The 14,540-nt window shown below is 42.4% G+C and overlaps 1 protein-coding gene across 1 annotated transcript; it reads right to left on the bottom strand.

The window, feature by feature from the left end:
- Window positions 1-3,258: 3,258 nt before the first annotated feature.
- LOC105939140 (histone H2A, orphon) lies at window positions 3,259-3,986 on the bottom strand. The gene is made up of 2 exons (XM_021307897.2): window positions 3,861-3,986; window positions 3,259-3,704 (listed from the first exon to the last, which is right to left on the bottom strand). Exon 2 carries the CDS (start codon window positions 3,695-3,697, stop codon window positions 3,296-3,298), a length of 402 nt encoding a protein of 133 aa, XP_021163572.2. The 5' UTR covers window positions 3,698-3,704; window positions 3,861-3,986; the 3' UTR covers window positions 3,259-3,295.
- Between the last annotated feature and the right edge of the window lie 10,554 nt (window positions 3,987-14,540).

The following is a 14,540-nucleotide window of genomic DNA, read 5'->3' as shown; positions in this document are numbered from 1 at the left end:
CATATATATATCACGAGCCTGTGATATATATTTCTATTTGTGTCTGAGTATGTGATGTGCTTATTGGTCAGCTGTTTGGTGCAAAGATTAGATGACCTATCAGCACAGCTCAGTGTACAAACCTGTTCAATAAATTAGATTATTATCAAAAAGTTCATTTATTTTAATATCTCAAATTACAAAGAGAAAAACATATAAATTAATTACACTCAGATTTGTGCTTAAAATACCTTTATTTGTATCACATGATGATTTTCTACTTACAGCCAACAAAATCCAACATCTAAGATTAGAATATTACATCAGACTAATAAAGACATTTTCTAATACAGGGTTAGGGTTCAAACCTTGCTTTAAGGTTATTTTAAAAATGTAATTTCATATGCAGCGCATAATTAAATTTATTCAGCATGACTGGATCAAGTGTCTGCGATAGACTGGCACCACCACCAACAGGGATAAGCGTGCATAGATAATAGATGGATGGATAGATCAAGTGTATAGAGTTGCTGTGGTTTACTGTTTTAAAATAATAATCATCTCTATTACTTAAGAGCCTTAATTAGAGAAATACCCCAGAGGACCCTGGTAACTCTGGAGGAGCTGCAGAAGACCACAGCGCAGGTGGGAGAATATCAGCAGTACAACTATTATTCCTGATTTTTGAGGTTTCTGTTTAAGAAATCTACACAGGCCTGGCCATCTTTTTAAGGGTTCCCTCAGTGTTCTGCAACTGAGTGATGAAGAGGAGAGAGCCTGAGATATTCTCAGGGTTTGAGCTCACTTTAAAGTGTGGCAGGGAGCCAATCACAAAGCAGCAGGAAGACAAATTAAGCAAAGACCTTCGCAGCAGGTCATCCTTGGACAGATTGGATGTGATTCTGCTTAACCTCTCAACATCCTCTTCACACGAGGAGGACGGGATGGGACTCACAAGCTGTTAGCTACCAGCGCACATCAGCCTGACTTTCAAGTTTGAAAAGGTTGGTGCCAGCACACACATTGAGCTGTTTCCTGACAGAATTTATTTGCCCTCAGCTGAGAGACCAGACCTGTGAATTAGACTTCAAGCTGCAGTTTTTCACCATGTCAGTCGCCATCATTGAGGCAAACCATTTGTTTTGACATACAGTTCTCTTAAGGATCTGTGTCTGGATAACACCCGAAGGCCTTATTAGCAACAGTAGCTACTAAATCTCTACATAAGATCAATGTTTCTGGGCTGCTTTAAACAGATCCATCAGGGTTCCTGGGGCGTGCTGCCTCAGGCTGGGGTCCTGGCTGGGCCTTGAGGGCTTTGTTCCTTGTGGGTATTCACCTTTAATGCATTGGTGGGCATTTGGGCCTCTCAAGTTAGTATGGAGGGTTTTTCTTTTTATCTTTCCTCTAACATCTCATTGCAGGTGCCTTCCCTTGAGGGGAACGGATTCTGCTGCTGGGGCGAGCCCAGCCTGGGTGACTAATGGGGCACTCTGTTGACTCTGTACTATGGATCCAGGGATGTTGGGGTGTGTTCATTGGGTGCCATCCTTTGCACGGTGTGTTCTTATCAAGGTTGTTGTGCTTGGCCTCGTTGTCGACTCTGTCAGGGTGGGGCTCTTTTGCCTCTGCACACTTCTGGTTAGTCACTATTTGTTGGGGTTTGCCAGCTTCTTCGGTTGGTGGGCTGGGTGTTGGGCCTGGGTGTCAGGTTTTGTGATGGTATCGTGGGGCTTTAGGTATTGGTTGCGGTTGGCTCTCAGGGCTCGGTGCTGGTGCATTGTTGGACTCGCTGGATCTCAGTGCCTCTGCTACCATTTTCCCTGGGGTGGATGTGCCTCTTGGTGGGTTTCAGAGAATAGGGGTGCCTATTGGAGTCAGCGGGGGAGCTGGCTCCCTGGGAAATCATTTTGTTCCCCAGTCATCCCATCCCTGTACACCTTCTGCCTGCTCCATCACACGACCACACATGTAGGATCTGGTGGTGTAGACGCATCTAGGCTTGGGGTCTCTTCACATCCTCATTCTCTCTGTCGTCTTGGGTGTGAGCCTAGGAGGAGGAGCAGGCCATCTTGTTGGGAGTTGGGTCTCGGGGGTTGGTCAGTACTGGGACTGGCATTTTGGCTCTCCCAGGGTTGCCCAGACCTTTGATCTCGGCTGCCGGGTTGTGGCATGGGGGGGTCAGTGGCCTGACTCTGGTGGGGGGCCTGGTTAGGTGGCTCAGTATGACACTGGTGGCAAAGGTGTCGCACCGGAGGGGCTGTGTGGCTGATGTGTCTAGGCGTATCTGGGTTCATAGTATGGGGTTGGAGTATCTGGTCTTGAGATATCCGGGTAACGCTGGGCTCTAGTCAGTCAGGTGGGTGGGGCAATGGTGTACCACTTGCACCTGCACTGTGGTAACAGGTGTTTGGAGCTGGGCCTGGGGCAGTGGGTCCACTCTGGTGCAGGTACCTGGCTTGCATGGGCATGTGTTCTTCTCATGATTGGGTGGGCTGGCTAGCGTTTGACTCAGGGTAAAGGCTGCTGAGCTTTCTGAAATGGAAAAACCAGGGTGTGCAGGAATTTACCCCAGAAATTACTCTGAATGACCACTAATCCAGCTTTCTGAAATGGGGCCCTGGTGTAACACAAGTTTTTATTACAACTTAAACATTTAAATCTTCACAAGCCGGTCCAGAGGTTTCTTTCTCAAATGCATTTAAGCCCCCCCCCATAATGTAGACAGGAAGTTGACATCCTACCAGGAAAACAGTAATCATGTCTAATGAACCAGCCAACCTCTGATTAGTAGCACATCTTACTGTTGAAATACAATATGCACAGTATTACAGTAATTTCTTTAAATTAAAAGCATCGCTAAGAGAATGCTTTTGTAATTCCCATCATCATGGTTTTCAATAATTACAGAATTGGGTTTTTCATACTCAAAAAAAAGTTAAGAAAAAGTATGTTTCACAATCTTCAGAGGGCTGCAATTGGCCTAGTTTCACTTATTTTACTGGCTACCTTTGGTTAACCTTCCATGTAGAGGATGTCAATACAACGGTCATTCCTGCAGCGTTATAGGCCAGTCATTTTTTTTGTGTTAAATGTCATCTCAACTGTGTGATTGTAGTCTGAAATTTTATTTCAGTAGTGTCCATTACAATACATACAAATGTAAATTTTTTTGTTTGCAGATTAAAAAGGGCGGGGGGAAACTACAGTTAACATGTTAAAGCATGTCAACCATTATATCAAGTTGATACAGGTTTAGCTTTAATAATAATGTACAAAAAGTCAGAAGCAAGCTTGTAAATAAGTTAAAATTCTTTTAGACATCTTGAGTGCTTGAATCGTCCTTTGGAGCTTTGGTCCTCTTTGGGATGAGGGCTGCCTGGATATTCGGGATCACCCCACCCTCCGAGATGGTGACTCCTGCCAGTAGCGTGTTGAGCTCCTCGTCATTCTTTACAGCAAGCAAGAGGTGGCGTGGGGCAATGCGCAGCTTCTTGTTGGTCCGGCTTGCATTTCCAGCTAGTTCCAGGATTTCAGCGCAGAGGTACTCCAGGACAGCAGCGAGGTACACTGCAGCACCAGTGCCAAGCCTCTCTGCATAGTGGCCTCTTTTGAGCAGCCTGTGGATGCGGCCTACTGGGAAAGTGATTCCTGCTCTGGAGGAACGGGACATTGCAGTTTTTGGTTTAGGTGCAGCCTTCTTTCCTCGTCCAGACATTGTAAGGCTGGGTTTGAAGAAATAGAGAAAAAAAAAACAAAAGGTCAGAAGACACTGAAGCTACATATAGCAGATGAATCCTAAACAGTTTGGAACAGATGCAAAAGCGAGGCAACAACTTTAAGACCCCATTAAGTCATTCACTTAAACCCAGATTACTCACCAGGAACCAGCACTTCCACAGGAGAGCTCCACTAAGGAGTGAGTCACAGAAAGCGTGTTTTATTTCAGCCAAGGTAATCAGTTGATTAATGACACCTGAAGACATTGCATCAACCTCTGCAAGCCTGAAGGAAGCTGCAAAAAACAAACGAAAAAACAATTAGAAGCCAGAGCTTGAATTCCTAATTTGTAAAAACTATACAGTTAATCCAATAAAGGTAGATCATGCATTACATGCAAACTCTGTAATGCAGCTACTGCAAATTACCTAATTAGATGGTTTAATTTCATGTCTTTTGTTTCTTGAAATTTCCGTGTTTTTAGAATCTGAAAAGCATCTAAACTTAGGACCAAAATTAAGGGAAGTTGTGTTTGGCTGAATATTTTGTTGTTGTTTATTTCCACTTGAACAGTGCCACGTTTTGTGGCATGGAGTGGTGACCTAGTGCAGTGTGCTTGGTTTTTAAGAAAGGCTGCAAATACCCTGTTTAAACCCCACAGACTGCTGCTACGGGTCCCTGAGCAAAACCCTTGGCCTCAGATTGCTCCCTGGGTGCTGTAAGATGCCCAGTGCTCCCTAAGGGATGGATTAAACTCAGAAGGCAAATTTTGTTGTACAACTGCAATGACAAACACTTCTATTTTCAAGGAGATTAAATTTGTGGATTGAAAAGCAGAGCTGTGCTGGTTCTAAGAAATGTTGCCAAGTCCTCTCTGCCGAGGCCCAACAGCTTTTGGTAGAGGCATTGTCATAGACAGACGGCATCTCCCTCACTGGCAAAAAAAAAGTTTTTTAGTCTCAGCCCAGAGAGACATCAAGATAAGATCATGTCCCCAGTGGACATCCTCAACTCTACTTTTGGGGACCAATTTCTATCCTCCAAGGCTCCATCCAAATATCCTTAATTATAGCTTCTAGCTCCTGTTCCTTGTCCTTTCATGGGGTCAACAGTAAGAGCACTATCGCGAGGAGGAAAGGTGCTTCGGATTGTTGTAGCGATTTAGGCCTACAGCTTTCCAAAAATGAACAGCAAAGTGCACGCTCTCTTCTCTCCGGCCATCTTCATTAATTTCCGTGAGGTGAGCTGTGCTTATACGGCATGTCACACAAAGGATTGTGGAAGTCTTTATAGTTCCTTAGTGCTGGTATGTGAAATCACAAGGTTCATGGGCTAAATTAGTCACGGTAGGAAGCATACAGGCTACTTTTCCTACCTCCTTCCTCTGACTGCACTATTTGGACAGCACTTATCATGACGGTCGCTGACACACTTCCGCTTTGGCTGAAGAGTCCCTACCCAACGGGGCATTTCTCAAATGACGTCACATTTTTCCAGAGACAGCCCGATTTCCTGGCTGGTCAGACAGGAAGAGTTCAAATTGCAATGACAAAATCCGCAATACTAATCATTTTGGAAGGTGACCACGTCCCAGGAGCTTCATTTAAACCTGCTTTGGTGGAGAAACCCAGCATAGAACAGCTGAAACGTTGGTTGAAATGTAGAGGGCTCAAAATGAGCGGAAAGATAGCAGTATTAGTAGAAAGGTAGGAGAGGCTGTGCTCTCCTCTCTCACAACAGGTCAAATTCAAGGAAGAAACCTGCTGAATCTGCTTAGAATTACAGCTGATAATAAGAAAAAATATAATTCATTATAGAGCTCATTGCAGACAATAGACTTGAAAACAGTCAATCAGACACTCAGATCCCATCTCACCTACACACACACACACACACACACACACACACACACACACACACACACACACACACACACACACACACACACACACACACACACACACACACACACACACACACACACACACACAAAATCACTGTGAGAGAAACATTGACTTGATCCAAGAAAATTAGTGGAAGACCAGCAAGAGAACCACCACATGCTGCTCACAAATACATTTATTTAGCTGGTATTTATACACACCTTATAAAAAAGTTATCACAGGGGAGTGGGGCTTGAGCCCCGCTCTTTTGCTGCGCGGCACGATATCCAGAAAAAGACGTTCAATCTGAACAAATCCCAAGCCCAAAAAAGCGACTCCATGTTCCGAAACAACCCCAAGAAACCACAAACCGCTGACTCATGAAAGTTACAAGTGATTTTAGAGAAACACAAACCCAAAGTCGCTTACAATAAGCATACTATGCAACACTGAAGCTCACATAAACAGCCCTCATAGACTGTATGCAGTTTTAAAGCTGCTGAGAAAAAGCTAAATAAGTGTATCCTACCCAGGTGCTGCAGTTGCTGGTTTCAGGTCTGGACGTACAAGTGTTGGGCTACTTACGACCGAAGAAATATAAAGAGCACATTTAGGTGTCTTTGGTTGGTAAAGTCCTCCTGGTTACAAGCTCATTTCCAACACTAAAATTTCTCCTCAATCCTTTGGGGATTTGGAAAATCAATGGAGAAAAAAACTCCCCTATATGATCACAATCATCAGATCACGAGTCACTCCAGCAGACACCATCGCAGCAGCGGTATTCTATAACTGTCTGTTGAGGCGATAATCAGGACAGATCTGTTCACTATTTGACTCAAACAAGTAAATATTCAAGCCTTATCGCTCTGCTTGTACCACAAGATGGCTGCAACGCGTGCGTCTAAATTTAGCAATTTGTCGTCATTTGAGGAATGCCCTATATAGGTATTCAGATGGACCCCAGGATGTCAGTGACCTTTATCAGAGACTATCTCCAGAATTTCAAAATGCAGTTCTAACTTCAAACCCAATGAAAACTTGATGGATCAGTTTCGGGTGTAAAATAAACACCAAAAAAAAAAAAAAAATATGATTAATAAAATTGTCCATAGCATAATGAGCTGTTTGGCTCTAGCAAGGAGGACTTGGCAAGCTTTTGATGGGTTAGACCCACATACACAACTCTGCTGATCGACCCCCAACTGCATTTCTACATAAAATGTGGCACCATTGGTGGGGAAATTGCTTTAAATTTACAGTTAGTTTTTACTTTCAAAATTTACATCTGAATTGGGGTAATGAAGTTTTTAGCACAATATGGCTGCATATAAAAGTATAACCAGCAGAGGGCAGCTCTTACTCACAGATGCTCACCTAGGCGAGCTCTCATTGACATTTTATTCTGCTACATTTGTCTTTCTTAAGGATTGATCACTAGTACATTTACACTCATTGATGTCATGAGCCCTCACTTGGTGTCCGCTGTGTCTGAGGGTGTGATGTGCTTACTGATCTGCTGTTTGTTGCAAAGATGACTCATCCCCTGCGCAGCTCAGTGTGGAAACATATTCAATAAATTAGATTATTGAAATGTTCATTTATTTCAATGGCCCAATTCACTAAGTGAAACACATAACAGAGATTTCACAGACTTATTCGTTAAAGCCTTTATTTCTATCATATATTATGGTTTTCTACTTACAGCTAATGCAACGTCTAAGATTAGAATATTACATCTGACATTTTCTAATACTGACATATTTTTGTCTAGGCCTCTGATCCACATGCAAAACAGTGATTAGACAAAGGAAAGTTAACCAGTTAACCAGGGCATGGAGGGACAGGAGCCCACTGGAGAAGCGGAGGAGAGGCGAGTGGTCATGTCGCAGTTTCAAAGATTTAAAGATAAGGTTCAGGCTTATGGTGGGTGTGGTCGAAGATGCCAGGCAGAGTTGGACAGGATCCGGGGTGTGAGCCAGGATGCTGTGGTGGCATTGGAGGGTGGACAGGACATGCTGAAAGGAGACAAAGGAAGCTTGGAGTTGCCGGTGTAAGATGTGGGCTGTATCCGAAAAGGTCTAATTGGTAAGGACTCTCTAGCCATGATAAGTGCTGTCCGAATAGTGCAGTCAGTAAGGAAGGAGGTAGGAAAAGGAGCCTGTATGCTTCCTGTCATGGTTCCTTTAGCATAGGGAGCTCGCAATGTCACTTACTGGTGCCAAGGAGCCATAAGAAACCCTACAATCCTTTGTGTGACATGATATATAAGCACAGCCCACGTCACGGAAATTTATGAAAATGTCGGGAGGGAAGAGAGTGTGCATTTTGTAGTTCCTTTTTGGAAGGCTGTAGGCCTGAATTTGACTAGAATCATCAATGTGTTGCGTTTCCGTCATGGCACAGCAGTCTGAAGCTCCTTTCCTACCCGTGATAGAGTTCTTACTGTTGACCTTATGAAAGGTCAAGGAACAGGGGCAAGGGGCTATAATTAGAACATTTCGGATGGAGCCCTGGGTTTCAGGTGGATTATTGAGCAGAAGACGTAGAATGAGAAAACCAGAAAGTTTGTTACGGGAGCCTAAGATCACTCCAGGGAAGTGCCTTTGGGACAGAAAACTGAGGCCTGGTCAAACAGAGCACAGGGAATAAGGACTTAATCATGGGATTGATTCGGCTTGAGGTACCACTAGACAGAATACTCAGGCGTGGCATGACTGGCAGCCATCTCCTCTTATACTTGAGCTGATGATGATGAAGAACAGGTGTCCAGAAGGGTCCTGCTCATCTTTGACTCCGCTGCGGCCCCACTGGCCACCTCGAGACAAAACATAAGCACCACAACACCCATACCCATACAGAAATATTTACTTGAAGGTAGAGTTTGCGATTTTTCCAGGAGTTTCCCTTTTTGAAAAACTTTTTGAAAAGCAGTCAAGACCCTCTTGACTGCTTTTCCTCCTCCTCCGGGTGATCATATGAAAAAATCTCCCAAAATCCACTCTGGTCTTATTTCTTTCTACTGAGGCCTTTCTTTACATTTTTTAAACGGTTTGCTTCTTGCGACTCTCAACCATGTTGAAAGTATACGGTGAGAGCGGCGGAGCTATAAAAAACAGCTAACATAGAAGCAAACCGGACAACATAAACATTAGATGTGAGAATGTGCAGCCAGTAAGTGGAAACTAACAATGAACGAGCGCGCACACTGGCGTTACTTGAGCGGGTCAGATTGATTGGCATGTGGGACAACCAATAGATAGAGGCGATACCCCTGAAACTTGAGGGACAGAGGGGCTTTGCACTGAAGGGCAGGGATTGGTCAGAGTTTTTACAGTCCTGCAGCTCCCACAGAGATCTAATTTTTTAACCTCCTTTTTCTGAATACATAATATATTGTCAGGATGAAAGGACCATTTCACCCAGTATAACAAAAAGTGTGTCTGAACAAGATAGCTTTAAAGGTTATTTTGTTTAAAAGATGCTTGCATATGTACACAAATTAATTCAGTATGATGGCATCAATTATTCATTTAGAGTTGTAGTTTACCGTTTTAAAATAATATTGATCTGTATTACTTAGACTTGAAGCTTCCTCAGACGCAGTTAATGTTTATTTTATTAGAGCTTAATATCAATGTGTTAAAGATTATATTCTATTTAGCTGGCACATCACAAATAATGCTAATAAGAACGTCTCATCTTGTTTTGTGAAATACCCTACATTTATAAAATGGTTCCCTAACAAGGAAGGGGTTGAGGAGAAGGATGAATGGGAGGAGAGCATAGGATCATCCAGTGGCGGTTCTAGACCAAGTTTACCAGGGGGGCCAAGGTGGGGCCAGTGTTTTTTCACAGGGGCACAGAACAAAAAAGTGAAACAATAAAATGGCAATATTTAACTGTGTAATAATATTAAGTGAGCCACTTGTGGTTTTGGAAGTGCAGGTTTCAGACACCTGATCTAGCAGTTGAAAACTTTGCCCCCCAGCTCAATCTGGCTAAAGCTAAACGTGAAACATCTTAATTTCTAAATCCTTCTTAGAGTAAAACTGTATAGGTAAAAAATAAAATTGGTCAAAGTGACCAATCACTTATGGTTTCTTTGCCATTGCAAATAGTTATGAGAAGTTTATGTAATTTTATGTCTTTAGTACAGGGGCCATAACAGGGGCCAGTACCATTTCTACAGGGGCATGGGCCCCTGTTGGCCCCTGTCTAGAACCGCCCCTGGGATCATCTGACGAAACTTGCTTGAAGGCGTGGGAGGATGAGACCCAGTCTTCAGGAAATGGCTCATCAGCCCCCACCCCCCAGATGGAACATACAATGAAGAGAAAAGGATAAAGGATGAGGAAATAAGGATGAGAGTGATGGGATGAAGGGGTAGAAGAAGAATGAGGTGAGAATGTGATTTAGAGTAGGGTAGGATGGGCTGAGAGAACATGACAGAGAAGGTTAGGTATAAATAGACTGCTGGGTAATTAGAGGTTTTGGTATTAACTTAATTTAGAGTTGAATTTGGACACTTTCAGCTGAGAAGGTCATTAAAAGAGTATGGCACAACTGAAAACCTCCTGAAACTGACAAGCAAGGAAAGCATTAATTAGAGAAATATCCCAGAGGCCCCTGGTAACTCTGGAGGAGCTGCAGGTGGGAGAATATCAGCAGTACAACTATCATTCCTGATGTTTGAGGTTTTTGTTGAAGAAATCTACACAGGCCTGGCCATCTTTTTAAGAGTTCCCCAAGTTTTCTGCAACTGAGTGATGAAGAGGAGAAAGCCTGAGACATTCTCAGGGTTTGAGTTCACTTTAAAGTGTGGCAGGGAGCCAATCACAAAGCAGCAGGAAGACAAATTAAGCAAAGACCTTCCCAGCAGGTCGTCCTTGGACAGATTGGATGTGATTCTGCTTAACCTCTCAACATCCTCTTCACACGAGGAGGACGGGGCTGGACGGGACTCACAAGCTGTTAGCTACCAGCGCACATCAGCCTGACTTTCAAGTTTGAAAGGGATAGCGCCAGCACACACATTGAGCTGTTTCCTGACAGAATTTATTTGCTCTCAGCTGAGAGACCAGGCCTGTGAATTAGACTGCAAGCTGCAGTTTTTCATCATGTCAGTCGCCATCATTGAGGCAAACCATTTGTTTTCATACAGTTCTCTTGAGGATCTGTGTCTGGATAACGCCTGAAGGCCTTCTGTATTTATTAGCAACAGTAGCTACTAACACTGAAGCCTACATTCTGCTGCTGAGAGTAGAAAGAAGATGAAAGCAAGAACAGAAGAAGGAAAGATATGAGCCAAAAATACCATAAAAGTCAGATCTTGAAGGCAAAACCAGATGTCACAGCTTCTAACTAGATCGTTTTATATTTTTTAAGGTAATAATTCAAATAAGACCACTACCATTTCAACAAATGTTTCAATAAAACTGATTATAGACTTCACATATATGTTTTTGACCAGAACTTAAACAGACTTTCTCAAGCGGATGCACAGTTTTTTTTTCCTCAGCTGTGCATGTGGCTTTTTGGAGGATTTAGGTTTTTTGGAGCCTACAACATAGCAGATATCCTACTTGATGTTTAGGGAGTGGTTAAGTTATTCTGCAAATTTAGTTTACCTCCAAACAGGGGTCAATAACTGACTTCACAAGTGAAGACTACTGTAGATTATAGCCAAGATTCGCAGAATCTCCCCAAAATAGACAAAATCATGATGACTCAGGCTGACAGATTCACTGTGATTGTTAACCTTACCCAGCAAAGAGTAACTCCTCTCATCACTTTTTAAAATTTCATAAACGTTTAAAACACACTGGCACCAGCAACACATTGATGTATCAAGATATTAGAAATGTGAAGCCACCTGGCCTTCTGGTCAATCTTTCAATTTAATAAAAAAAGTTATTACAGCAAATTAAGCTTTGAGTGGTTAAATGTGATGCTTTTTGTTACCGCTTCCTGTTTTGTCATAGCATCCTTATATAACACTTTGTTAATAAATCCTAAATTAACATCAAGCTGCCCTATAAAAAAAGAATAGTTGGCAGAGCTAAATATTTAAAGGCCACAAACTTCAATAATCTTTTAAGATTAGCATTTTAACCTTTTGAGTTTTGCTTTTGAGTTTGCCAAACTTAGAATTGTATGTTTTAGTAACTTGGAATACAGAATTGTTTCAGCTAATATGAATTTAGCAGTTACTTAGAAATACTAACATACAAACCACGAATCTCCAATTTCTTACTTAAAAATCTGACTTTGTCCATCAGTGGGGAAATTTGTCATCTGTATTAAAAGTGTGGCACTTTTTGTTTCAGGGAGAGTAAAAATCTGAACCAGCAACCTTTGCAGCCTCTCTAAGAAGCAAATGCCCTGCTCTCTAACCACCAGCCCCATCTATCAGTTACAAACTCTGACCTCTGATAACTTAAGTATGAATTGTAATAACCTTAAACTTAAGAAACAAATAGTAAGCTTTATTGTCATTGTAAAGAAAGTACAATGAAATTTAGGTTTAGTTTGGCAGCAACTCTTTGGCAGCCATTTTTATTATTAAAACTGAAGTTTAAAAGAACACTAATTCTAAAGCCAACTTTTCACTGGTTGAAATAACATACAAACTGATCCAGTTCTGGTTTGCTGCAACCCCCCTCTGCTCCTAGGGAAACAGCGATCAGCTGTGGCTCCAGCTGCGGAAATGGCGTTGGCAAAAACAGAAGTTCATGTGGTTTTCTGTTGCTGTCCCTCATACATGATTCAAAACAGCCATGGTTTTAATTTTTTTTAGGGCAAACCTCATTGTCTGTGTGCTTAAATATCTTATTTCATCCTCCAAAAGCCCCTCTGTTTTCTCATGTTTCTGTGTTGCCCTTTTGTCTACACTAGTCAAGTTAGCATAAGTTGGTGCAGTGATTTTATTCAGAAATTCACTGGAATGCCTCAATAATCGGACCTGCAACCGTAGGTAACTGATGTTAGTGGAAACACTGATTTTTAAATATTTGGGTTACTTGCGGCACCATAAGTGTAACTGCATTTTATTTAGTGTGAGCCCGGGGTTAATGGAGCAATAAGTAACAATGACACGTAGTATTGCAGATCCAAACAACACATACACAACACCTTCACCAAGAACAGCCATTTCTTCAGTGGTCCGTTGCTGGTGTGAAACCCCACTGAATTTTTACTAACACAGGATCGGTCTATGATGTTGTTTTCTGTTCTATTTCTGGTCCACTTCTCTTACTGGCTTCCATGTTAGCAGGTTGCTGCTCTTTTGCCAAAATAAAATATCAAATACTGCGCTCTGTTTTGGGAAACCTAGGAACTCTCATGTGATTGGCTCAGGAACCAGGAAGTAAACATGAGCCACATGCTGCAATGAAGTAGTTCCAGACCGTACCTCTAGGTTTGAAGGGAGAAAATGTGAATAAAGCCGGGCGTACACTGTACGAGTTTTTCAGTCGTGTTACTTATATACATCTCAAACTGTGCGACGGAACCGCGGGGTTTAAAAAGTTCACCGCTCACGATCTGTGCGGCGCGACGCTCGGACGAGACCGGACTGCTCACACTGTATGTCGTGTCCCCTCTGGGACCGCTCGCTGTGGTGGCAGAGGCACGCGAGCGACGGTAGGTGACAGGGACCCAGAGCAGGGGTTCGAGCCCAGCTCTGGCGAGGCCCGCAGGAGGCCCCGGGCGTCGGGGAACGGAGGGGAGAGAGAGGAGAGACGAGACGCATCGGCGGCCGCGCGGCACGGCAGGTCGCCTGGCCCGCCAAACATCTCAAGGACGACAGCCCAGGCCTTAATTCGGACAGGTTAATAAATGAAAGTTCCAGTTCATAACTTAATACATTAAATGTATTACTGTTAGCGCCATGGGTGGTCCACATAATTGTTGTGTGATTAGCTGTGGCTAGCATGCTACTAGACATATGTTATATTTGGGTTATTTTTTTTAGCATTTATTTGCACACATCATTGCATCTGTGATTCTGTTGAGAAAGCACGTTCTACGTTGAGATTGAAAAAGGTGAGTTTTTCATGCTATTAAAATAATTTTTATGCCTTTATTTGTCATTATTTTCCCTCTATGGTATCGAAAATGGTATTGAGTATCGAATATTTTCCTGGGTATCGAAATTGAGTTTGAAAATCTAGTATCGTGACAACCCTACTATGTACCCTTTACACTGATCAAGGATAGCAAGAGCCAAGTTGACAATTATCTACCAAAGTCATTATGTGCAATTCTTTTTTAGATTTTTATTTTTTTTCTAAATGTTTTGTTTTTCCCCTCTATTGAAGAAACGATAATTGGTGTTATTCATTTCACCTGTTAGGTTTAATAATGTTATGCCCAATTTGTTATTACAGCCAGTAGCAAAAGCAAACTATTGGAAAATATGAACTTATATCTATCTCTCATCATACCCTTCTTTCTATCATTTCGATTTTATTTAATCGTCTTCAGGATCAGAGCAAGCTTTGATGGCAACCGAATGTCAACACTAGTCTTACAATAGAATACATTTCTCATCTTAAACAGGGTATAATCACAAGATAGAAAATGAGAGATACAAAAATACTTCTGACCAGGAATGGAGAATGGGTTTTTAAAAGAGAAACACAGTCCCCACAGATCTTCTATCACGTCATTTGAGGAAGGAGGAAGAACGAAGGGCAAGAGATTTTCCATCATCCACCCAACCACTCATCCGTCCATCCCACCTGTGCTTAACTCCCATTCCTCCCTTCTTTTAATCCTTCCATCTGTTTTCTCTCTTTCCTTTCTCCCACATTTTTCCCTTTTCAGGCATAACTTGTATTTGCTGGATGTCACTTTTTCATGTAATTCTCTTCCTGTCTAGATTTTCTTCTCCTTGTACCCTTGGTACCTCATCACACAGCACAGAGAGAGGCATTCACACACTTCATTTCTTTAAAT

The sequence above is a fragment of the Fundulus heteroclitus genome, chromosome 18 (genome assembly GCF_011125445.2).
Source record: "Fundulus heteroclitus isolate FHET01 chromosome 18, MU-UCD_Fhet_4.1, whole genome shotgun sequence".
Taxonomy (NCBI): Eukaryota; Metazoa; Chordata; class Actinopteri; order Cyprinodontiformes; family Fundulidae; genus Fundulus; species Fundulus heteroclitus.
This window is presented reverse-complemented; position numbering and strand designations above follow the sequence as displayed.